We start from the raw sequence: 26,314 nt of genomic DNA, 5'->3' as shown, positions 1-26,314 counted from the left end.
TTTTCTTGCTTCTGCAGCCAGTGGAACAAGGCCACACTAGGAACATGTTGCTGTGTGGCTTCACATAATTTTTGGTTTATGGCAACCCCAAGGTGAACCTATCATGGGGTTTTCTTGGCAAGATTTGTTCAGAGAAAGTTTGCCATTGCCTTTCCCTGTGGCTGAGAGCATGTGACTTGCCCAAGGTCACCCAATTTGTTTAATGACCCAGTGGGGCATTGAATGCTCGTCTCCAGAGGCATAGTTCAAAACTCACACCACTACGCCACACTGGCTGTCATGTTTATATCACACCACATGCTTTCCCTTACAAAACTTTACAAGTATGAGGGGAAAGATGAGCTGCTGCATTTCATTTTTGCCTCAAAAAATTTAATGACTCAGCAGAGACTTATGTTGGGCAAGCATTGTGTTTCCCACAATAAAGTGCTTCAAGAGGATCTAAAAACTTCAATAAAAATTCTAGTGTAGCAACACCATTCAATTAAAAACAGTTTTCTAGTTATGGAAATCTAATGAGATTCTACTACCCAGCAAGAGGGACACATAGTGACATGCTAGTTTTGATGCTTAAAACTAGGAATGTCTACTATGGCTATCTTTTAAAATGTGTTCAATCATCCGGTTTTAAAACTATTTTTAAAGACCATTGTTGGAGTATATACAAGTGGGTTTTTCATTATGTAATGTTTTAAGTGTTTTTAACCATTCTGCATTGCCTCAGGGGCCCTGGTGGGTCAAGAGGTTATAAAAGAATGCTTTAAATGAGTAATTTAAAAAAACCTCTTAAAAATAAATTTTAAAAAATCCAACAAGTAGTTTTATTCACTTTAAAATTACAGATATTGTTTCTTTTGTCCAACCTTCTCCCCCAAACAAAATAAACCTGCTGGGATTTACCTACATCTTGTTTGCAGAAGAAACAGTCTATATATATATTTTAAAAAAATCCTATTTTCAAGTTTCAGCGTATGCAGAGTATGAATTATGCATCTTCATCTTCATCTTCCTCATCACTGATCACATACTTCTTATGCTTCTTGCTTGCCTTGTCATCATCCTCTGCTTTCCTCTTCCCGGAAGGTTCTCCCTCCTGCAAAGAGATGAGTCATAAGTCAAACTGAGCATTTAAAAACAAATCAAATTTACCAAAGTTTCAGTTTTAAATAATTGCTCTATTAAAAAAATGGGCATGCACACGTGATTACTCACACATCCCAAAGAAGGGCTTTCAAGACTGTAACAGCTGCCATTTCACAGAATCATAGAATTCGAAGGGGCCACTGAGACCAAGCCTCTGCTCAGCACAGGAACTCCAGCTAGAACATCCCCAGCAGGCTGCAGGCCTGCCACTTTTTGAAGATGTCCAGAGAAGGATACCCTACCACTTCTCTAGGGAATTAGTTCTATTGTTGAACTGCTCCTATTGTCAATATGATCCTTCCAATGGTCAGTTGAAACCTACCCTCCTGTAGCTTAAAACTATGAGACCTTACCTACTCTCTGCATGTACTCTCTTCTCTGTGACAGCTCCTTAGATCTTTTGTTGTAGTAGTTGTTGTTGTTAACTGCCCTTGTGTCGATCTTGACCCATGATGACCCTGTGGATGAGACATCTCCAAGACTCCCTGTCTTCCCCTGCTCTGCTTAGTTCCTGCAACTCATACCCATGACCTCCTTTAATAGAGTCCACCCATCTAGTATGTGGCCTTCTCTTTCTACTTCCCTCCACCTTTCCTAGCATTATTGTTTTTTCAAACGAGTCATGCCTTCTCATGATGTGGCCAAAGTATGACAGCCTCATTTTAGTTATCTTGGCTTCCATGGAGATTTCTGGCTTGATCTGTTCTAGGACCCATTTGTTTGTATCTCAAATGAATTGATTTTCTTCCTATCTTATCTCTTTACTGTCCAGCTCTCACATCCATGCATGGTAATAGGGAATACAATGGCTTATATGATTCTAACTTCTGTGCACAGTTGTATATCTTTGCATTTTAACATCTTTTCTAGTTCTTTCATAGTCGTCTTCCCCATATTCATTCTTCTTCTGCTTTCCTAGCTGCAGTCCTCGTTCCTATCCATGTCTGATACCAGGTATGAGAACTCTTTTACTATTTTTATTTCTTCATTGTCTAGGTGGAATTCGTCTAGATTCTCTGTAGTCGTTATTTTTGTTTTCTTTATGTTCAACAGTAAGCCTGCCTTTGCACTTTCTTCCTTGATCTTCCTTAGTAGTTCTTCCAGGTCTATGAGGTTTTCTGCTAGTATTATGCTGTTGTCTGCATATCTCAGGTTGTTGATATTCCTTCCTCCTATTTTTACTACTCCTTCTGTGTCAAAGCCTGCTTTCCTTACAATATGTTCTGCATATAAGTTGAACAGGCAGGGTGCTAAGATGCAGCTTTGCCTGACCCCTTTGCCAACTGGAAAATATTCTGTTTCTCCATGTTCTGTTCTGACATAGCATCTTGTCCTGAGTACAGACTCCTCATTACCATTTAAGTCAATATTTTGACCTAAGGCCCTCCCTCCATCTTAACTGCTACCATGCTGGCCTTAGAGGGAGAGAAGACACGGGCACAATGCCACCAGGCCTAGCCCTAGAGGCAGATGAAAGGTGCTCCCTCCATCTTAACTGCCACCACCCTGGTGAGGAAAAAAAGAGGCAGGCATAGCTCCACTATGCCTAGACCCAAAAGCAGATGGAAGACCCTCCTTTCACTCCAAATGCCACTGTCCTGGTCTTGGATGGAGAGAAGAACCAGCAGCATCTGCTGGATTTGATCCCCTTCCCCACTGCCATTCCCTTGTCCTTCATGTGTTGTATCTTTTCAGATTGTAAGTCTGAGGGCAGGGAACTGTCAAAATAACAATTTGTAAACCACTCAGAGCTTTTGTGGCTGATGAGCTGGCTATAAATATTATAAATACAATAATAATAATAATGTAATGTTTCAAAGTGCAAAAAATGCTACTTGGGATTCCCAGAGGAGGCTCGTTATTACCCCATAACCCCACCCCAGCATCTCACACTATTAACAAATCAAAACCTTTTAGCAAAGGAAAGACCATGATAAAGCCCTTGAAAATTCTCAAAACCAACCTCTGAGCGAAACATATACTTTGAAGAGGCTAGTAGGCTGGTGAGTCATCACTAATGTGTTCCCCTAGATTTCCACAAATAGAAATCTATTTATTGCCATTAATTAATGAGTCCAATTATTCAATTAATTTGAGTTATAAATCTTAGCATCATGGCATGCAGAAAGCATTAAATGCAAGTCCAGACTTAAGGAAAGTGACTCAGATAACTGTAAGTGGTAGTGGGCACAAAGCAAAACAGTCTATGAACCATATGCTCAGCTTGCCATTCAGTAACTGAAACAAATCATAACATCAGTTTATAAAGCATAAACAGAAAAAAAACCTCATTTGAAATGTACTAGAGGAAACAAATCAATGGTCTGAGAACAAATCAAGCCTGAATTCTCTTTCTCTGAAAACCAAAATGACTAAACTGAAGCTACTGAACTTTGGACTTATCATGGCAAAATATGACTCAGTGGAAAAGATGATAACACTGGGGAAAGTGGAAGGTAGTCAGATAAGAGGAAGACCACATTACAGACAGATCAACTCAATCAAAGAAGCTGAAGACTTGAGTTTACAAGACCTGAAAAGGGATGTTAATAAAAGGGTCCCTTGGAAGTCTCTCATTTATAAGCTGAAGATGATTTGACAGCAATAAACAAAAAAAGTGTTTATGTGTGGAAATTGATTACAAAATCAAACTGCATCAAAAGCTGTGAAATGGGTTAGAAATGTAATTTTTTATAAAAGTATTAAAATAAAACTGGTGTGTGCGTGTTTCAATGAGTTTGTTACTTTATAAAACCAATACTATGGGCTCCCAAAGTTGTCCTCAATTTATAGGCGGGATACAAACCGCCGCTTTGCGGCGTTCCCCCGCCGGCGCCATTTGCTCCGCACGGGAGCTGCAGCAGCCAAACCGCGCGGCTCCGCGCTATGCGTCCAGTACGTAAAGATGGCGGCGCCCATGTGGAAGGGGCGCCGCCATCTTGTACGTATTGTATACGTACTAGGGTTAGGGGGGTGCGGAAGCACCGCCCCTTCCTAACCCTAGTACGTATACAATACGTACTATATGGCGGTTTGTATCCCGCCTTAGACAGTTAAAATAAGACTCAAAAGAAATACAGGTTTGTGCACCTGATAAAATGCTAATCTGCTACTCTCTTCCCTCTCTTAATGTTTAAGTGCCCCCATGTGGTGAATTTCAGCAAATGAAAGTGCATTAAAAACTGATGTCTCACTTGGGCATAATACTGATCAGTATGTAAAAATTTGCCAGGCATCTACAATTGTAGCTTTATACTGAGGTTTTTCATTTACAAATTCACATCTTCAGATTGTAGTCTGGAATTGTAAAAAGCCAGTGAGATGCAGCAGTTAAGAGTGCAGGACTGGGGCTTGGGAGATCCAGGCCTGCTACAGACTGTCAAAATAAAGCTGCTTCGGGTCTCTTTGGAGGTATGCTGTTTAAATGATGCATGCATCCTAAGAATCCAGAAGCTGCACCAAAGCTGCACTCCAGTGCTTAGGAATGGAGTGTGGCTTTGGCAAGACCTCCGGACTCTTAGGACCCATGCATCATTTAAACAGCATACCTCCAAAGAGACCCGAAGCAGCTTTATTTTGGCAGTCTGTAACAGGCCCCAGATTCAGATCCCTCCTAAGGTAGTAAACAACCTTGATAATTATGGGTCACTCATTCTTTCCCTCAGCCTAATCTAATTAGAAAGATTTTTGTGAGGCTAAAGTGAGGAGAAGAACTACCATGTATGACATGATGTGCTTACTCAGGATAATTGGGCTGTAGGGGTAATGAAAAAATATATTATCCAGGATGTTGACATACTTTAGGAGAGAACTTTAGATGTATCATGTGAACACAGAATGTAATAGCTGCCATCCTTTCATTCCAGTTGTTTCGCACCCTGCTTTTGGCAGCTATGAAAGAACTAGACTGGATCCTAAAGTGCATAGGTACACAACTGAATGCTAAAGTTAGGATCGTCCAAGCCATTGTATTGCCCATACCCATGTATGGATGTGAAACCTGGACAGTGGAGAAAGCAGATACAAAGAAAATCAACTCATCTGAGATGTGGTGCTGGAGAAGCATGGTGAGAATACCAGGAACAGCCAGAAAGTCAAACAAATGGGTCCTGGAGCAGACCAGGCCTGAGTTCTCCTTGGAAGCTAAGATGGCCAAACACAGGCTGTTGTACTTTGGTCACAGAAGATGTGACTAACTGGAACATACAATAATGCTAGGAAAGGTGGAGGGTAGTAGAAAGAGAGGAAGGCAGCATACTAGATAGATGGATTCATTCAAGAGGCCTGCAGGAGCTTAGCAGAGTAGTCAAGGACAAGGGGGCTTGGAGGTGTCTCACCCATAAGTCTTAGTCACTCCAAGGAAAAACTCTTATTTATACTGAACTTTGTCGTTAGGCAAGATACATATCAGCAGCTTCAAATATAAATATGCCAAAAGTGCTCTCACGTTAAAATGCACAGAGTGCTCAATACAGTGGGCCCTTGGGATTTGCTGGGATTTGTTTCCTGGAATCTCCTGTGGATACCAAAATCTGAGGATGCTCAAGTCCCATTAAACACATTGACATAGTAAATTGGTGTCTCTTATATAAAATGGCAAAGTTAAGGTTTGCTTTTTGGAATTTATATTTTTTTAAAAAACATTTTAGACCATGGATGCTTGAATCCATGGATAAAACATCCACAGATATGGAGGACTGGCTGTACTTCAGACCAAAATTGTGATTAACATGTATGTAGTGACTAGTGAGTATGCATGGCCATTCAAAATATACCTCACGATGGGGTCTCTCACCTCATCACTGTTGAGTTTCTTTGCCTTAAGCAATCTCTGTGTTTTATCTTCATCTGAGCCTTCATCGCTGTCTGAAGAATATATTCGAGAACGCTCCTCTGAAAGAGAAAAATAAGCTATGTCATTCCTGACGCGTCACACTACAAACACAATTTGTTATAAATGACAGACCTGTAGCTTAGAAACTGGTCATTCAGAAGTATGTTTAAATAAGGGGATGCCAGGCCACAAGATATTTTCTGTATGTGGAAAATGTACGCATAAACAAACATTATCAGTGACATATTTCCTTGCATTATCGGTGACATATTTTGCCACTGCAAAAACAGGAAAACGAACATTAGGTGCAAAAAGTAGGTGCACTGTGCAAATTAGTACATAAAAAACAGTTAGAGAATGTACAAAAGGAAAGGAAAAAGCTAAAAAATAGGCTATCAGATATAAGACAGACTATACACTGGTAAACAAGATGTCCCTATCACATCTAGCCATACTGTGGTGTCCCAGAAATCCTGCATAAAGCTCTGGCCCCCAGAGGAAGAGCTTAGAAAGAGTTCTTCTTTGGATTACGCTTCCCAGAATCTGCCAACCATCATGGTCAGGCTGTAATGCACTTGACATAATGTTCAATATAATTCAATATAGTTGTCATATTTATTTTATTGCATTTATTTTATTTGTTTTTATTATAAGAGGCCTTGATTCTCATTTTTGGAAGACAGACAAGATAAATGCAATAAAACAAACAAATATGTTATTTTCCAGCAGTGGCCAACTAAATGTGCCAGGAAAATCCACAGAGGGCAAATTTCCACACAGAACATTATACAAAAGCTGGGATCCTACATAGCACTCATGCAAATCTCCACCATGTATAGTTATATATGTCCTCCTACTCCCTGGGTCTTCAACCTAATAGTCTTCAGGTTGGACATCTCACCTCACAGCCATTCAGTGGCTAAGGGGGATGTGGGGAGGGCAAGGGCAGCCAGGAAGAGGCTGGCTCTATTTCTGAAGCTGGGAGCTTTTTAAACCCATTTCTTGAATTTGATTCAGGTGTTCCAAGATGGGGGGATACCTCTGATTCCACCTTTGTATCGGTTCTTGATGGCTGCCAGGCTGATGGCCTCCTCGCCTTCATCCTCATCATCATAGCGATCTGGCTCCAAGTAGCTGGCACTCAGGCCCCGCTGGTGCTGCTTCTCCCGCATTCGCCTCTGCTGGGACTCTCTGCGAATAGATGCTCGCAGCCTCTCCTCCTCTTTCTGCAGGGTGAAAGAACACAAATGTGTGTCAAATGAGGCAGAGTTTTGCACACAGCGCTTTGATTCTTCATGGCTGTGCACCTTCTTGCTGCAGTTAAGGTTTCATTTGTCAAAGTGGGAGAGTAGAGGGTACAATTTTAAACTGGAAATGAAGAATGTCATGTAGGCTCATAAGGTCATCTGGTGGTAGCACCACAGGGCTTTCTTGGTGGCTGCCCCCCAGGCTCTGGAACTCCCTCCCAAAAGAGGTTAGATTGACACTCTTCCTATTATCATTCCCCATACAAATGAAGTCCTTTCTTTTTCAACAGGCCTTTAGTGACTACATGTATGTATCCTTGAAATAAATAAACTAAAAATAAATGCCCAGTGCCCACCTAAACAATTTTCTGCTATTGTAGATGGGCTTTTTAAAAAAATAGTTTATGTTTACAACTGGTTTTAATTTTTTATAGTTTAATCATCTCTTCACTTTGTATTTTATGCATTTTAACTATGCATTTTAACTATTTTTTTTTAATCTGCTGATCGCTTACTTGAGTCCCAAAACTGGGGGGAAAGCCAGATATTATTATTATTATTATTATTATTATTATTTATTATTATTAGTAGCAGCAGCAGCAGCAGCAGTAGTTTAGTGCCATAAGTTTACATGGTGCTTTACAGATACAACCAATTAAAACATTAAAGACTGTCATATATAAATATAAATAAATATGAAAAAGTAGTAGTAGTAGTACAGTGAGACCTCAGTATCTCCAGACTTGCCATCTGTGGATCTGAGCATCCACAGATGACAAACCCACTTTATCTGCAATAGCAACATGTGCACATGGCTGTGCTGTCATTAGGGACAATGGGATTTCACCTGAAGTCCTGTTGTACCTAATGGCAGAATGGCTGTGTGTACACATCACCACTGGGGACAACATGGGCTTCTGCAAATTATGGTATCCGCAGTGGGTTCGGATCTAATCCTCCATGGATACCAAGGTCCCATTGTAATTCATTTTGTAAAAAGGCATCTAAGAAGCTTAGACATACAACTCCTGACCTCAACCCTAAATTTGTACCTTAATCATTTCTGTACGTTGGGACTCTGGGTCACGGCCAGCCATTGGCAAAATACGAATTTTTTGTGTCTTTGAACATCTGTCTGCAAGGGAGAGAGTCATTTTCCTGTGTGTGGCGCTGTCTGTTGAGTGAGGCCTGAGGTAATAGAGATTGTCCAGTTAACATTCTTTTTAATGAATTTCAGTTTAAGAGAGCAGCTACAATATACCAGTGAATATCACTGGGGAAAATCTTCCAGAAGAAAAAAGAGAGGGAAAGGAAACAAAAGGTTGGGGGGGGGGGGGGGAGAATAACTACCACAGAATCCTTTTCCACAAAAAGCTTTGCCTTCAGTTCCCAGTACGCTGAAATTCTAACACACAACTCTGAAATTAGCCAGCAGATGTGGACACTTGGCCAAAGACTAACAATATTCTCATTTGATGAGGCCAAGACAGAAGAGACTAACATGAAAGATTCTTGTTTTTAAAAAGAACCTTCAGTGTCACTTTCTATTGCTGACCCACTGCTCTTTGCCAATCTATTGCAAATCATCTAACAATAATAAAACTAGGTAGAGCAACTATGAACACAGTAAAAGGGTAAATAGTTGTGAATGGGATTGGTGGGAGGATTGCTGAAATTGTGGGTCTTCCTGGTACTATTATTTATTACATTTCTTGCATGCCTTTTTCCCCAAAAGACAAACAAACAAACAAAAAACCTTCACAACTCTAGGCATCTTACAGCTAAAATAAGTTAGTAACAGTTGAGAACCTAATTCATGCTTGCATAATGTAAATCTGCACACACATTGCTATAAAATGGTTATTCAGCTCTACTCTTCTACTGAGTATCAACATAACTGACGACGTATTTTCTAAGGTGCCTCCTTAATGTCTCACTGTACGATGCAAATGCATAATGGCTGTGTTGGAATAAAGTGGTACCCTGAAGGTCTCGAACATCCAAGAATGTTGGATGTTATTAATAGTAATAATTAATTAATGTGCTACTACTGCACAGGTGAACTCCTGAACTCCTGTTATTAGTCCCAAAGCAGACCCACTGAACCCACCACAGGATTTTGGCCTGTATAGCACAGGATTTTGGCCTGTATAGCACAGGATTTTGGCCTGTATAGCAATGGTTATACTGATTAATTTTCAGAAGGAAGAGATGCAGTTCTAACCTTGTTTTTTACAAAGACCCCTGATCAAAATGGTCATGATTATTTATTTATTGCATTTATAGCCTGCTTTTTCTCCAAGGAGCTAAACAAGGCAACAATAAAACAAAATTCAAGATAATAAAGTAAGAACCTGAGAACAAGTCACCGTCTTCCTATTTAACATTAAACACAAGTCCATTATATTACACACTAACAGAACTGCAGCTACTTTGACTTTAATATGGCTCATGTACTTACCTAAAGGTGAGTTTAGTTTTGAACACTGCTTGCCCCTGCAGACCTGTTCCCTGTCTGATGAAGAGATGGTTGTGGTCCCCTTGCAATGGTGCTTTGTACACATCAAACACTTCATTCCCCAAATGCAGTGACATGCTTCAAAAGAAGAAGGATGGTTACTGTATAAACCCAGAAACAATTTTCTTTACTTAGAAATGGAAGCATTGTAAAACTCAACCAAGTCTTCAACTGGCCTTGAAACCAATGTTTCAGTCACATCTTGATACCAACCTTTTACTCCATCATTATCTCACACCTTGAATGTCCTCCCACAATCCCCTTTCTCCGGGTCTAGTCCAGAGCTGGGAAAAATACTTTTTTTGGGATCACAACTCCCCAAATCTCACAGTAAACACAGAATCATAGAATCTTAGAGTTGGAAGGGACCACAAAGGCCATCTAACTTAACACCCTACCATGCAGGAATACACAACTAAAGCACTCCTGGAAGATGCTCATCTAACCTCTGTTTAAAGGCCTTCAAAAATGGAAAGTCTACCACCCTTCGAGGCATTCCCCTGTCAAATCACTCTTACAGTGAAGAAATCTGGCCACTGTTCCTACAAATGGCTGCATTCTGAGAGCTATAATTCAGAAAAGTAACTTATCTTTTATTTTTAGTTTTGTTTAAGCAGATGTGTAGATGGAAAGAAGGTATGGCTTTCTGGGGTTTTTTTTTTTGTTTTTTTTTTTGCTTGTGCCTAGTTTTTACATGTGATGTAGAAAAACCAGGATCATCACCTCTTTGCAGGACAGATTTACAGTATCTTATAAAGAGCCATGAAAGCATCTGCTTCAAGTGAATGAAAGTGTATTTGTGATAGTTTCTTAAAACATGGACATTTGCTAGAGGTAAAAGAAACATTTCTCCACCTCAGAGCAATGAACAGCAATTCCTTGTTTTCTTACCCTAAAATGATCTCACCAAATTTCATTATGCTAGAGCCAAAATAACGCCTAACTAGCACAAAATGTAGAAATGTTCTTGTTTTCAACCAGAATCTACCAATCAGCATGGCCAGTGGCCATGGCAGCCAAGGGCTTTGGGGAGTTGCAATCCAAAAAAGTAAGTTTTCTAAGCAAAGGGCCTAATATGGCACCTGTACACTGCATAACATGCATTGCTGGTATACAAGGACAGTCCAAACAATGTCTAGCACAAACCTACCTCCCATCAGACCATTTGACTATCCGTGCATTACTTTCGCGAACCTCGTTCCCTTCATCATCTCTGCGAGTTCTCCAGCGTATCGTGTTCTCTACCTGTCAGTACATAGTTACCATGATTAGATACATTTTGAGAATAAAATTGCTAAGCTGAATTGTGCAAGGCTGGGCAAATGTAGTTGGCAAACATACCATGAATAATTTGTCTGACTATTGGTTAAGTTCATATTTACAATATTAGCCAGCTGCAATGTGGCAGTGGCTTGAATCATCTGCAAACAGCCAACGCAGGGTCCATGAGACAGAAAGGGAGCCTGGAAAACTGGGAGGAGAGAGGACTCCCTAATGTCAGCTAAGTCACTGAATGACTCCACCATGAAAATGAAATGCAAACTGATTACTGTTTTCTTTCTCAGACTCTCTTCAGTACCTGCTCTCTGAAGATAAATCAGTGTTTCCGTAAACCATCTGATGTGGTGGATCACCAGCTCATTTCCCCCCGTCTGCCAGAGACCAGCACCATACTTGGGCCTATTGGCTACAACTGTTTCATTCTTTCTTTCCTGCAAACCTGCAGTGGACCAACAGCCAAGGGCTTGCAGAACAGCACCATTCCACTGACTATCAGTTTGAGTAGCACTGATATAAAGCATGAATCTGGATTATGATCTCAAGAGTAACAATGGTGCATGTGTACACACACACACCTACGTATGCTGGAGGAACAGAATTTCAAATCATACCTTCAGTTTTAACCTTGTTCTGCCTTCTTCATCAAGCATTTCCTCATCTTCAAATTCATCTTCATAATACTGAGGATCAAAGGGTCTGCAATAAAATTCAGAATGCTAAGAGCAGCTCTGCCATATCAGGCCAAATACTATCTCAACCAGCACCCCATTTTCTACAGTGGCCAATCTCATGCCTCAGGAGAAGCCCACAAGTAGGAATTTGTTTCTCAAGAACTAATATTCTGTTACATCCCGTCCTTATTCAAGCATGCTGCAAGTGTGGAGAATGAGCACACAAAGAGGGGGTCATGTTGAACTTGTCTCCTCTGTTACTGATTCTATATCTCCTTGTGTGGGGAGTGACCTTCTGAAGTGGAAAGCATCTACAAAGAGAGGGGTCTCTCCTATTTAGAAACTCACCAGGAGGCTAACACTTTATCCATTACATGTATCTATTCCTCTATAGCAATCATGACTAATTACTTCTAATAGCCCTATCCTCCATGAATGTTTCTACTCCTCCCTCTAAATATTTAAGTTGGAAGTCACACTCATTTCTTGTGAAGATCCCTCACAGGGAAGGGTGGGCAAGTGCCAGGAGTCAGGCTCCCAACTCACTTGGAGCACCTTCCCAATCACCATATTTGCTGCAGCAGTAGTGGTGGGTGTGGTGGTGGGGAAATGAAATTTTGCTTTCAAATGTTGCTGTGTGCTCCCCAGGCATCTGTGACAAGTGGAATTGTGCTTCCGGAAGTATTCTTGAAAGGCTTGCTTTGAAAGGAAAACGGCCAATGGGTTTTTGGGTGTTACTGCTTTTGTCATAATAGATGGGTGGAGACAGATATTGTGGGCTCACACACAGTTCACATATTGTCCATCTTTGCAACAGGGCAATAGTTTACCAGACAAATTGTCCATTTGCTGCAAAACTGTTTTTTAATGAAAAATATATCAATAGGTCTGTCTTGGCATTATTTTTCTGTGGCTGGTGCGATTGTGTGACCCCATGAAGTAAGAGGCTAAACTGGTGGAAGTACTGATATAGAAAGGGTCTCTCAAGTTACGTTTTTCACACAAAAGTGTAGAGTGGCATTATGGTTCACATCTGTGCCTCTCTTTATATCTATGGGCAGGAAAGAATCAAAATTTTCTCCATTAGAAAACTTGGTTAATCCTTTGTATCAAGAAGATCTGTCTCAAAATTTCTCAAAATGAGTTTCCCTGGCTGAATTTTATTTATTGACTGACTGATTTAACACTGCATAGCAACTGCCGATCATGTATGAAAATTATTGTTACGGTTTCTCTGGTAAAAGATTCATTTCTGAATTACAACTAGAATCTGTTGCAACTATTTTTGCCCCCTCCAAACTCTGGCTCATTCTCTCCATATCTTATAGCTGCCTTCCTGGGATGATAGATCAATTGAACTACAACTCCCACAATCCCCAGCCAGCATGACTAATGGTTAGGGATGTGAAACAACTGAAGCTGTTAGCCCCCCCCCCCCCCCAAAAAAAAACCCCTACCCACGAAGGGACCAATCTAAGAGTTGGCTACTATAATTTTTTTAACGGAAACCAGAGATGTTTACTTTCAGGTTTTTGCTTATGATACCTTGGTAGTCCCCCCCCCTTACCTGGGTTCCACACTGAGGAAATTGGGAAGCTTCACAAAGTACAAATCATTTCCCAAATCTGTATTTACTTTTGGAATTTCTACTTCTATTCGTGTTTCTGGAATAGGTTCCTCCTCCTGCTGATCCTCATTCAATCCATTTTCATCCTAATGAAATAGAGACAAAAAGTAAATTATTGTGCATGTTGGTTGTCCCCATAATGGTATCATTGTTTGGATGTTTTTGGATTTGCTATACGGCCAACACAGCTACACCTAGATGTTTTTTGGATTTCAAGACAACGCATTTTAGCCATCACAGGGGAAGAGAGAGCCAGTGCACTGGGACTTTACCATCTGAGGCTTCTGCCTCCAACAAAGGTAAAGCACTTATTTTTCCCTAATATTGGCATGCTTTACCACCATACCATCTAAAGTTTTCCAGATGCAAAACATGAAGACTTACTGAGAAATTCAGTGTTCTCTATCTACATAGGAGCCTGTAGCTTCACAAAGGAAGAAGACATGTTGGATTCCAAGGAAACATGTTCTTTGAATTGCAAATGGACATTAAGTTTCATTGACTTTGAAAATCTACCAGTGACCACATGGCCAAAAAGGGTGAGGTGCCAACCTGCAGATAGCCTTCCCTACCATCTGAAGTAAGACCAGAAACAGAAAATGCAGGCCCATGACTAACATGTTCAATTTTTTTCTCCTGTTTGCCTGATGAAGAAGCCAATGTGACTTAAAAGCTTGCAAAATGTAATTGTGAATTTTGGTAGGCCCAATAAAGGTATCACTGTTTGGATGTAATTATATAAGGAATAGGAAGACTTCCATGATGTGTTCTGTACTTTCCTTAAGAACCTTATGTATGTAATTAAACACATCATGTATAAGAATATATTTGTTTTCTTCTTCCCTCCTCACCCCTTCTTCTTTTTCTCTCATGTCTTTTACATCATAAGCCTGCAGGCAGGGACTGTCTTATTGGGCAGACCATGCTGCTTGTGAAGTACTCTGGCAAATCTTTTTGGCTGAAGAGGGAAGTAAATGTTTTATAAATAATCATTCTTAGCTTACCAATGGTATGCACGAATAACAGTGAAAATTTCTAGAGACAAAAGAAAATAGATGATGACTTGCATCAGACTTTTAGCACAGTGAACTTTACAGGGGAATCAATCTTAATTTTTTTCTCATTTAGAAAGAATGCAATCAATACAGTTAATAGTCTGCTTTGCATTAAGAAAAGGAACGTAGAAGTGTAGTAGGATGGCAAAAATAAAACAGAGTATGCAATTCCTCTGCCAATTGACCAGGCTTCTATTCCTGCCATGGAATAAGTGAAGCCTCTTCCTTTGTAACCCGTGGAAAGCTAAACAGGTTAGCAAAAGAGACAGATTACTTTGTCACTCCTTTTACCATCTCTCACTTGCTTGGTAAGATTTCCACAAATTTTCTTCTGAATTTCTGATCACCAGTGGCAACCAAATGAGTGGCTAAATCCAAGATGCCTCTTATTCAGAAGAGTATGAGTCCTTATAGCTTGATTCCACGTACATTTACTTGGAAGATTCTGCTGAATCCAAAGTTTCACTTGCTCCCAAAGAAGTGCCCAGGGAGGGAGCCCAACAGAAGGTAAATGCTGTACCTTGTGCTATGCATTCCTTAGCTAAACACACATATGTAACAATGCTCAAAGAGATAGCTCTTCTTTTAGGCAGTCTGGGGCCTGAAACAGATGGGCCAAAAGAAGTGGCTTCAGGCCACTTTGGGGGCCTGGCATTTACATGATGCATGGCTCCAAAGTGACTGGAAGCCACTCTGAGGTCAAAGACAGCCTGAAGCCACCACAAAAAGGGGCTGTTTAAATCTGGCTCCTGGCAGTGGCCGGTGGTGGTGGCCCACTTTGGAAGTGGGCTGTCTGGTCACTGCAGTCCTGGCTCCATCACAGCCTCTGGGCTGCTCCTTCTGGGCCATCTGCTTTGTCCCTGAGACAACCACTTCAGGCGGATGTTAGAGGGCTGGAGCAACAACTTCTGAGTCCCAAGTATTTCCCTCTCTTAGAGGACAGAACTGTGCTTGCCATATGGTGAGTCCCCTTATCATCTCAAATAGGCTGCTACCCTCAGATAGTTTGCCTTGTTTCAGACAGTAAAATATTTTGGTCCAGGCTAATACTTTGGTCTAACCTTCTTGATGGGATCAAGGATATCATTGACCATGGTATCCTTCTGGAACGCCTGAGAGAGTTAGGAATCGGGGGCACTGCACTCCAGTGGTTCCGGTCCTACCTTTTGGGTAGATTCCAGATGGTGCAGCTGGGGGACGTGTGCTCCGATAAGAGGGCACTTACATCTGGTGTCCCTCAAGGAGCCATTCTGTCCCCCATGCTATTTAACATTTACATGAAGCCGCTGGGAGAGATCATCCGGAGACACGGGGCACGGTGTTATCAGTATGCTGATGACACCCAAATATGCTTCTCTGTGTCTCCGACTGATGCAGTGACCAGGGATGGCATCTCTCCTCTAAATGCCTGTCTGGAGTCAGTAATGGGCTGGATGAGGGAAAACAGACTCAGTTTGAATCCAGAGAAAACGGAAGTACTCGTGATAGGTTCTCCAGGCCCGGGGAAGGAGATTTTTCCACCTGTCCTGAATGGGGTCACGCTCCCCGTTAAGGACTCAGTCCGCAGTCTGGGGGTGCTTCTGGATTCGTCCCTCCACCTAACATCTCAGGTGGACGTGACAGTCAGAGGCGCCTGTTATCAGCTTCGGCTGATATGCCAGCTGCGACCCTACTTGGACCAGGGGGACCTTGAAAGGGTGGTACATGCTCTGGTAACTTCTTGGTTGGATTTCTGCAATGCACTCTACATGGGGCAACCCTTGTACCAAACCCGGAAGCTACAATTGATTCAGAATATGGCAGCAAGGCTGGTCACTGGATGCTCCAAGACCAGCCATATAAAACCTATTCTACAAGATCTACATTGGCTGCCGATGCGCTTCCGGGCACAATACAAGGTGTTGGTTATAACCTATAAAGCCCTAAATGGCTTGGGCCCAGGGTACTTGGAGGACCGCCTCTCCCCATATAATCCACCCCGCACTCTCAGATCGGGCGAGAAACATCTACTTGCAGTTCCTAATTGTAGATATGTGTCATCTCAAAGGGCTTTTTCGATCTCAGCCCCTCAGCTTTGGAACTCTCTGCCCAATGAGCTCTGCACTGTCTCCTCCCTAGACGCATTTAAGAGGAATCTGAAGACCTTCCTCTTTCACCAGGCTTTCCCCCCATGAGCTTCAATGTTATTCCAATCCCCTCCGATGATGTATATTGTCAATCCAGCTATTTATGGTTTTATATGGTTTTAATTTGTTGTAGTTTGTCTAGTCTTGGTCTGTTCATGTTTGTATGGAGGGTGGGTTTGCACTTTGTTGGGATATGGTTGTAACCACTGTTTTGTGCAATTTTAAATGTTGGAAACCGCTGTGATCTGTATTGGAATAGCGGTATACAAATAAATTTTATTATTATTATTATTATTATTATTACTACTACTACTACTACTACTACTCTGGCACTTTTATTCAGTTAGATCAAGAAGATCTATTAAATGGTGAATCTATCAAAATCTTCAAAGTGGAATAGTCAGCTTGAGGTACAAGGTTACATCTCATACTGAGTTGATACTACTAACAAGACAGAGCATCATGACTTTAAGAGTCGCTTTAAACTATTGCAAAGTACTTACAATAGGCTGCCCAGGAGTTGGAGGCTTGTCTTCCCCATCACTCCCTGAAGATATGTCATCTGCCCCTCCAAACAGATCCATGGCATCCCTGTTATCTTGCCCAAAGAACAAGACACAAGCAATATTATTTTGACTTGTCCAGATCTATAGGTTATGTTAGGAATGAGGAAAGCCATGGTGATATTTCAAAAAAGAGACCTTATGAAGAAACATTATACAGCATTACAAGGGTAATTAATTCTATTATAACAATACACAGAAAAAATATGTAGAAAATCAAAGACAAGAGATAAGACTAATGAAGCAGTGAAGAGGTCTGTGTTCAGATTAATAAACCCAAGCTCAAATCCCAAGTCAGACACAAAGTTTAATGTGTAACTGTGGGCTTGTTTCTCTCCTTCTCGATGTCTAATCTACCTTACAGGATTGTTGTGAGGTTTAATAATTGTGTTATTTGCTGCATTTATATATTTTATTGGAATTGCACCCAATGGATGCAAAATTTGATACTGGTCCTTGGAATGGAAAACAGTATAGTGCACCCGCGCCATACACGGCTTTCAGCTTATGCTGAAGCCGTGCAGCAAAAGTGAGAATGGTGCACATGGTCGCATGATCCCCATTATATCCAATGGGGCTCAAGCATATGCGCTTTTTGCCTTACACGGGGGGCGGGGGGCAGGGTGGAACGGGTCCCCTGTGTAAGTAAGGGCCAACTGTAGTTGCCAGTCTCCCACGAAATATAGCCTGAGAACCCCAGTATACATGGTTCTGCCCCATCCCATTTATCCAAACAACAATGACTCTAAGATGTAGTTTAGGGTATGAGACAAGAGAAAACTCCTAGGAAGAAGAGAAGAACAATAAAATATGTGTGTGTACACACACGCACACACAGGATAGTCATAACTAAAATCAACCAGGGCCTCCAAAGATTTATAAAACAACACAGTGCCAATCCAGTTTCAGCAGAAGTGGGAAAGTGCCCCACAGGCTACATGCAATCGCCAAGGCATTTTTGTGAGACCCAAGGGTTAAAAAGTGTTTTTCACAATTATCCCTTCCAAATGCTTCTACAGGGCATAGGGTACTTTTTTGATATTTTAAGTATCTGCCTGGCCATACAGGTTTGGGAAAGTCCTTTTTAAAAACCATTTCATTTAATAGGAATTGACTTCTCTTCACTTCCTGTTGTAAAAAAGCTCTTGTAGACCTAAAATGGGCCAGGGAGCCCTACAGCGATGGCAAAAATGCCCCATTACCCCCTAGAGGAAGATCCCATGGGGAGGCTAAAGCAGCTCCCAGACAGTTATTTTTCCCTGAGCTAGTGTTTGATATCTCTCTGAACCTTTCCTGTAAGGAGCAGAGAAGCAATGTCATCCAATGTTGCATTCAAAACTGCCATGACAACACTGGCAGGTGGCTAAAATTAAAATTCAGGCTGACCAAGTCAATTACTCACACAATTTTTGGTGGCAACATTTTGTTTGGCTCCACTGGAGAACATCTGGAGGAGCCTGTAACTACAAATCCCACTTCTGCTTGGTTCAAAAATGAGAAGAGGTGCTGCTTACCTTTTTGTCCTTCTGCATCACTCTCCATTTCAGAATCTGATGCTATTTGTTTCTTGCGCTTCATCTGTGGAACCTCATCGTCACTGTCACTGCCTCTTGCAGACTCTGTGAAAAGAAATACCTAAGATGAGCAATTCCATGGAAATTCCTACAAGAGTACCTGGCACTCATCAGATGTTTTGGACTACTGTCTATGCTGGCTGGGGCTAATGGTAGCTGTAATCCAAAATTTCTGAAAGGTACCTGGTTGCGATTCTATGCTTTCCTATATTGTACCATTTAATAGATAAGTTTACACAATGTATTTTATTAACTTGAGGAGAAGTTATCCTGCTCCTACATAAAGAAGCAGTCTGACAAGAGAGAAAGATGTTCAAATCCCTACCCACGAATCACATTTAATGGATAGCTGATTCAGCAGGTTACCATTCCCCCCCACATCTAATCTACTTCACTAGGAGGCTATCCACACTGCAGAAATAAGTGACTCACAATATCTTCAGTTTTGTTTTTGCCATAACTAAGGCTGCACTGACAGTGCAAAAATAATCCAGTTTGACACCACTTTAACTGCCATGGCTGGGAATGGTAGTTTTGTGAGACATTTAGCCTTGACTGTCAGAGAGCTCTGGTGCCACCACAAACTACAAATCCCAGAAATGCACAGCACTGAGCCATGGAAGTTAAACTGATGTCAAACTGGATTATTCCTGCAGTGCGAATGCAGCATTAGCGACAGAAAAAACAAAACTGAAGATATCATAACTCAGGTTGTAAAACAAACAAAAATATAATCAGCAATGACATTGAAACCCTACGAATTTCCCTTCAAGAACTGTCCAGTTTACAGTGGGATCATGGTAGCCTTATATAACAGGGAGGAAGAAAACTATATTAATTTTGAAGATGATAACTAGGTAGTACCTTGCACTAGAGCACCTCATTGTGAACCAGTTGTGCGAATAGTCAGTTGGGATGGGGAATAACAACAATAACAACAACAACTTCTTACCTACTCTCCCCATCGATTGCGGCAGGGAACAACAATAATTAGCAGACACACTAGATCAGTTAAAACACATCAGTTAAAATTTGGGGGTAATGGTGCGACTTATTTGATGAGTAAGTCACTGCTCAAATCTCAATCTAGATATTTTTGGTTAGATTTAGATTCTTTTAGTAAGTAAGAATTATGTGTTAGGAGCCTATAAATACATCACCCCCAAACAGCAAAATGCAGTTTGCCAGAAACACTTTAAAATGGTAACTGATATAAATGACTGAATTGAGACCATCAAAACAAATCTTGTGAGATTATATTTTTGAAAGAGTTTATTGAAGGTTAAAATCAAAGATACTGGAACATCTCTCTAAAAATAAAATCAGAGTCCTCATCTAGTCTCTTACCTACCTGAGGAAAAAAGCAAATCGCCTCCTGATTTTGGTTAAATGTGCCATCCAATCCTGGAACAGCTTCACTGGCTTCCAGTCTATTTCTGGGCGCAATTCAAGGACTGATTTTGACCCTAAAGCCCTAAACTTGGGTCTCGTGTTGGAAGAAAGGCAGGATATTAAATATATAAGTCTGTTGTTCAAAAGCTAGGATCTCTCAACATCAAGAGTTCTCCAATTACCTGTGACTGAAATGCTACAGCTTTCTCTCATCATCAACAAAGTATTATTATTATTATTATTATTATTATTATTATTATTAAGCTTTATTTATATAGCGCTGTAAATTTACACAGCACTGTACATAAAATCATAAAGTAAAGCTGGAAACCCTTGGAAGACACTGTTGGTCAGGGTGGGCAAAACTGTGCAAGGCTGTTGCCACACTGCAGAATTAATGCAATTTGACAGTGCTTTAATTGCCATGGCTCCATCCAACGGAATCCTGGAATTTGTAGTTTGTTGTAGCACCAGAACTGTCTGACAAAGAAAGCTAAATAGCTCACAAGGCTACAAATCTCAGAATTTCATAGCATTTAGCTATGGCAGTTAAAGCAGTGTCAAACTGCATTAATTCCTCAGTGTAGATACAGTCCTAGATAGACAAGTATCTGATCAAGGACCCTTTCACACTAAACAATTACTGTGAGGCAATTCCACTTTATCAGCTATGGCTGCATCCTGTAGAATCCTAGGATCTGTAGTTTGGTATGGCATTAGAGCTCTTGGGCTGAGAATTTCAAATACTTCAGGAAACTACACATACTAGGATTTTACAAGATGGAACCAGGGCAGTTAAAATACTATCAAAGTGATATAATTGTGAAAGGGCCCCAAACTGGATTATTCATAGTCCAACTTGACCAAATGTCCCATGGCCATGCTACACTGGGGCATTTGCTCAAGTGAGCTATGCTAAACTGCAAATTCTCTCTCTCACACTTCTTGTACTGTGATGCTGTCTAGGAAGAAATGCTCCTGGGGAGAGGGGGCTGTGGATCTCTTTATGCCTCTCTTCCCCAATAGTTGATAGCCTACCCCAGCCCCATTTCCTAACTAAAGCAAGCAAATGGCTGATGGTGTGTTAGTCACTACTTCTAAGATTCTGACCTTTTTCATGCTGAGACACAGGTAAGAGTGATGCCCAGAACGTGCATCCTCTCCTGGTGACCTAGCACAGCTCCAAACCTGATCCACTCCACTGCAGTGCAAAGCCAGCCTTTCAGTGGGGGAACTTGCACACATGCACAAAGGGAACTCTGGAACGCCTCCTGGGCCCCAACCAACTTAATCCAGCCTTAAGCCTGACAACAGTCTGACCTGGTATATGACAGTGCCCTATGTGATATGTTACAGCTCTTGTCAATGAAGTTATTGTACATAAATTTGTCAAGATGACCAGAAAAACTATACTGGGCTAAGCTTTCCCCAGCCCAGTTCCTTCATGATATGTTGGAATACACATCCAATAATCCACGGGACCAGGGGAATGGTGGGAGTTGCCATCAGCAGCATCAGCAAGGTGCTGGGTTTGAGAAAGCTAGGTTAATCATTTATACTTTCAATTTGCCATACCAGATTTATGTTCATGTTCCTCCTCATCCTCTGAAAGCCTGTGCTCATCTTCAGAATGCTGGGGTCTCTCATCCTCTGAGTTCTGCATCTTTTCTTCATCAGAATGCTGTGGCCTTTCATCGTCATCATCATCATCATCTGAATTTTGAGCGTTCTCTTCATCCGAATTCCGGGGTCTTTCATCTTCATCTGAATTCTGTAGCTTTTCCTCGTCAGATACCTGCGGCCTCTCCTCCTCATCTGAAATGTGCATTTTCTCCTCATCAGAATTTTGCAGCCTCTCTTTACTGTCTGAAATGGGAGCTCTCTCCTCATCATCAGAGTTCTTCTCTTCATCATCTGAATGTTGCAGCCGCTCTTCGTCTTCGGAGTTCTGGAGCTTTTCATCGTCGTCCGATTGATCGCTTTTGTCTTCCCTTCCCCATTTCTCATCTTCCGAGTGGGCTTTCTCAGATCCTTCTACCTCTGAGTGATGGCTGCCATCCTCCGACCTGTGGTCCTCATCTTCTTCATCATCATGACCAGCTTCTGAACCACTGTGCTGGTCAACATCTGACTGTTCATGATCCTCAGCTTCAGAGTGTCCTGAGCCTTCAGAGTGATTGTAGGATCTTTCTGATCGGTTGTCACTACCACTATGATGAGAAGCACCATCATCTTCACTGTCATCACCAAATAATTCTTTATTACTGGGTTTCAAAGCCTCCCGATCGTCTTCTCTTTCGCTCTCACTAGCAGAAATATTACTAACGTAACCAGCATTCTCCTGATCAGAATCCGACTCGGAGCCGGAATCAGAATCTGTCAAGCAAAACAAAATATAAAACCACAATATTAACGAGGGGAAGAAAATCAAGTTTTACATCAAATTAATGAAAATATCTTACTGATTCTGTGTTTCTCTCTGAATTAAATGAAACCAGCAGACCAATCAAACAATTTGTTTACTTAATTGCTAATGTCAATGCCTTACAACAATTTGGATTACAGTACAATAGAGAAAGAAAAGGAACGGTGAATGAAAATGGGCAAAGCGTTGAAAGCATTATTTACAAGATACCTGTTTGGAACTAGAGGTTTGTTACAAGTGAACTTGTAATCAGTGGTTCACTTAGCAACCTATACTCAAAGTAAGAACTGCCTCCGTAATATCAAGCGGTGAAATATTATCCAAGCTATCCTCCACAAACGCTGAGCACAGCTTTCTATAAGACACACATGTCAGTAAAAATAAGACATGGCTGATCATTTCTGTGTTTACTATGGGCAAGTGACTTCAGTATTCACGGCTGCAACAAACTGCCTGAGCAAGATGTAACATGGTCACAGTGTTCTGTTGGTTTTGTGGGGCATTTTTGCAAATGTAGCAAATGACTTTTTTAAAGGTGAGAAAACAAGTCTCACTGCCCATTTTTGGGGGGGAATCCAGTGGGATATCTGATTGTAAAACACGGAGACTACTACTGAAAGAAAGATACTACTGTACTTGGCAGTAGCTACCAGCCTCATGGACAGCAGAACTGCTGTATTATTTCCACTATCAGATTTCAAAGGGCAAAAGCAGGCATTCGGAACCAGGACAGGGAAGATCTGGATACGTCAGATACGTCTGTTGTTTAACAATGAAGAGTACAAAGGAGTTCCCACAATCTGACAGCAGAGCTGTCTTGGGACAACGCTGGCTCTTCAGCTTAATAACGGAGGTGAGCACTGTTCCCTACAGTTGGACATGACTAGACAACCTTTAGCTTTACTGTAAGTACTAAGCCAGAAGCAGGTGGATAAAGGTTTAAATCCTCAACCAACCATGAAACTCAGCATCGCTCAGACCAAGTGCTCTCTTCATTATCCTAACTGGGCTGTTCTAATAGTAATATAGTTGCCCCTCCGTTTTCGTGGGGGATCCGTTCCAGAACCCACCCACCTCCGTGAAAAAGGAAATCAGCCAAAATCTAAGCCCTATTATTGGCTTGGATGGGAACTCGCAGGGGCATGCCACAGGCACACGCCCCATTTGAAGCCCCTCCATTTGCCCCTCGTGAGTAAGCAAGGGGCGCAGATTCAGAGTCCGCACAAATGGAGGGATGGCTGACAAACAGAAGATTTGCAGAGGAAGCTGGGGATGTTTAGCCTGGAGAAGGTCAAGAGGTGATATGATAGCGCTGTTTAAGTATTTGAAGGGATGTCATATTGAGGAGGGAGCAAGATTGTTTTCTGCAGCTCCAGGGAACAGGACCAGGAACAATAGATGCAAGCTCCAGGAAAAGAGATTCCAGCTCAACATTAGGAAGAACTTCCTAACAGTAAGGGCTGTTTGACAGTGGAACAAACTCCTTCCTCGGAGTGTAGTGGAGTCTCCTTCCTTGGAGGTCTTTAAGCAGAGGCTGGATGGCCATCTGTCAATGGGGATGCTTTGATTGAGTTCCTGCATGGCAGAATGGGGTTGGACTGGATCAGGGCCCTTGCGGTCTCTTCCAACTCTATGATTCTTTGCCTAGTGAAGCAAATTTACTTACTTAGGTCCAAAACACACTGCAGAAATAATCCAGTTCGAGACCGCTTTAACTGCCCTGGCTCAGTGCTAGGGAATCCTGGGAACTGTAGTCTAGTGTGACACCAGAGCTCTCTCTCTGACAGAGAAAACTGAGGCTGCATCCAAACTGGAGAGATAACCCGGTTTGGCACGGCTTTAACTCTTTGCCTGGCTCAAAAAGGCTATGGAATTCTGGGAGCTGGAGTACGTTGCGGGGTCCAGAGTGGAGAAACTCCAACTCCCAGAATCCCATAGCCTTCTTTGAGCCAGGCAAAGGGTTAAAGCGGTGCCAAACCGGGTTATTTCTGCAGTGTGTCCTGGCCCTTGCTGGCTTATTTCATCTTTATTCCTGCGCATGCGCGAGCCAGGGACCCAAGGCCGGCGCGTTACCTTTCTGCTCTGGCTCGGTGTCGGCATCGCTGCCGAAAAGCTCCTCCATGTCCGCCATCCTTCAGGCAGAAGAAGAAGGCAGCCCCCACCACACCAGACCGGAAGCGGGCGCCTTCTCTGTGACGCAAACAACCCGCGACTGTAAGCGTGGAAGGACTGCGCATGCGCCAACTTCGGGAGGGCGGGGCGGAGTGGGTTAGGAGAGCCGCCATTGGAGGAGGAGAAAGGAACATAGAGATAAAAATTACAGAGTGGCACAGCAAAAAAAGGCGTGAAAATGAGGGAAAGGGGAAAGGACTTAAAGGCTGACTAACTGGCTTGTATTTTATTGCCTGGGAATGAACCCAAGAGAACACACTGCAGAAATAACCCGCTTTTACTGGCCCTAGGGAATGCTGGGAGTTGTAGTTTTGTGAGACATTGAGCCTTCCCTGTGAGAGAGCTCTGGTGCCACAGTAAACTACAGTTCCCAGGATTCCCTTGCACTGAAGTCTCAAACTGGATTGTTATTTCTGCAGTGTGTTTTGGAGCTAAATGTCACACACACTACACTCTTATTATAGCATTATCATTCCACTTTGACTGCCATGGCTGCCTCCTGTGGAATTTTGGGGGTTGTAGTCCAGTGAGGGGGTCAAGGGCTCTCTGGATGGGAATTCTAATTCTCTCCCACAGATTGAGTGTTGGATTGGATCTGGAGGCAAAGGTTCGAATCCTTGCTCAGTCGTGGAAACCCACTGAGTGTCCTTGGGCAGGTCACACTCTCTCAGCCTCAGGAGAAGGCAATGGGAAATTTACCTTGAAGAAATAGTGCCGAGAAACCCCCATGTTAGGTCCGTGGCCACCTTAGGGTTGCCATAAGTTAAAAATGATTTGGAGGCACACAACGACAAGACTAAAACCCCCCCAGGATTCCACAAGAGGCGGCCATAGTAGTTAAAGTGGAATCATAGTACTACAACAATGTACTGTGTGATACTCTACACTTTGAAAACTAACACAAAAATCACACCAGGTTAGCTATGATTCACCATTCGCCTACATTACAGAATCTACACTGTAGAAATAATGCAGTTTGGCCCCACTTTAACTGCCATGGCTCCATCCTACAGAATACTGGGATGTGTAAAACTACAGACCTCAGGATTCAATACCTGAACTCCTAGATCCCTTTCACACGTAGTTTCATTCAGCCAGGTGTCACCCATCCTATAGCTGTGTGCATTTCACTTTCTGCCCTAAGTGCAGTACCTTAAATTTCTCCTTGTTGAATTTCATTTTGTTTGCTTTGGCCCAGCTTTCTAGTCTATTCAGGTCGTTTTGAATTTTGATCCTGTCCTCTGGAGTATTAGCTATTCCTCCTAATTTGGTGTCATCTGCAAATTTGATAAGTATGCCCCCAATTGCAGCTTTAATTTTTGCAAATTTGATTATTTAATGGATTTGAGCAATATGTCATTTCTAGGAATCTCTAGGTCCTCCCTCCAGTGCGACTCTGCTGGAGTCATGAAGGAGGACACTTATCCAGGCATTTGTAGGTCCTCCAACAAAATTATACAATCGACCTCCATAGAAATGCACTGGAGGACTAAGAGGCGCCCATAGTAGTTAAAGTGGAACCATAGTGCCATAACAATGTGTGTGTGGGGGTTAAATCTGTATTTCCCCCCATTTTCATGCTGATCCTGCACCCCTAAACTCAGTGAATGTGGAAGGCCAACTGTACTATCAGTTCATCATAGCGCAAGATTTTGTAGACTTTTTCATCAGATGTAAAAATCTGTC

The 26,314-nt window shown here is 41.9% G+C and overlaps 1 protein-coding gene across 2 annotated transcripts; it reads right to left on the bottom strand.

Annotated features, from left to right (window-relative positions):
• Nucleotides 1–793: 793 nt before the first annotated feature.
• LEO1 (LEO1 component of Paf1/RNA polymerase II complex) lies at nucleotides 794–24,610 on the bottom strand. 2 transcript variants are annotated; one of them, XM_089538836.1, is made up of 12 exons: nucleotides 24,530–24,610; nucleotides 21,607–22,407; nucleotides 18,580–18,684; nucleotides 17,006–17,100; nucleotides 13,262–13,407; nucleotides 11,635–11,719; nucleotides 10,893–10,987; nucleotides 9,686–9,820; nucleotides 8,277–8,412; nucleotides 7,017–7,203; nucleotides 5,924–6,036; nucleotides 794–1,086 (listed from the first exon to the last, which is right to left on the bottom strand). In XM_089538836.1, the coding sequence occupies exons 1-12, from the start codon at nucleotides 24,585–24,587 to the stop codon at nucleotides 1,021–1,023; spliced, it is 2,022 nt and encodes a 673-aa protein (XP_089394962.1). In that variant the 5' UTR covers nucleotides 24,588–24,610; the 3' UTR covers nucleotides 794–1,020. The 2 variants fall into 2 exon arrangements, with proteins under 2 accessions (XP_089394962.1, XP_089394961.1); XM_089538835.1 differs by having other exon boundaries at nucleotides 794–1,093; nucleotides 5,939–6,036.
• Nucleotides 24,611–26,314: the final 1,704 nt, after the last annotated feature.

Source organism: Sceloporus occidentalis, unplaced genomic scaffold (genome assembly GCF_023333645.1).
Source record: "Sceloporus occidentalis isolate IW3139 unplaced genomic scaffold, rSceOcc1.0.p SCAF_9, whole genome shotgun sequence".
Classification (NCBI taxonomy): Eukaryota; Metazoa; Chordata; class Lepidosauria; order Squamata; family Phrynosomatidae; genus Sceloporus; species Sceloporus occidentalis.
Note: the sequence above shows the minus strand (reverse complement) of the source record. Positions and strands in the feature narration are given on the sequence as shown.

What these genes read in the sequence shown, in the direction of transcription:
- LEO1 (XM_089538835.1), bottom strand. Translation starts at nt 24,587, where the DNA reads ATGGCGGACATGGAGGAGCTTTTCGGCAGCGATGCCGACACCGAGCCA. An exon ending in GGAACATGAACATAAATCTG is followed by an intron (nt 18,685 to 21,606) that starts GTATGGCAAATT and finishes TTCTTTTCACAG; the next exon opens with AGTCTGCAAGAGGCAGTGAC. An exon ending in GAACAAGGTTAAAACTGAAG is followed by an intron (nt 10,988 to 11,634) that starts GTATGATTTGAA and finishes ATGTACTGACAG; the next exon opens with GTAGAGAACACGATACGCTG.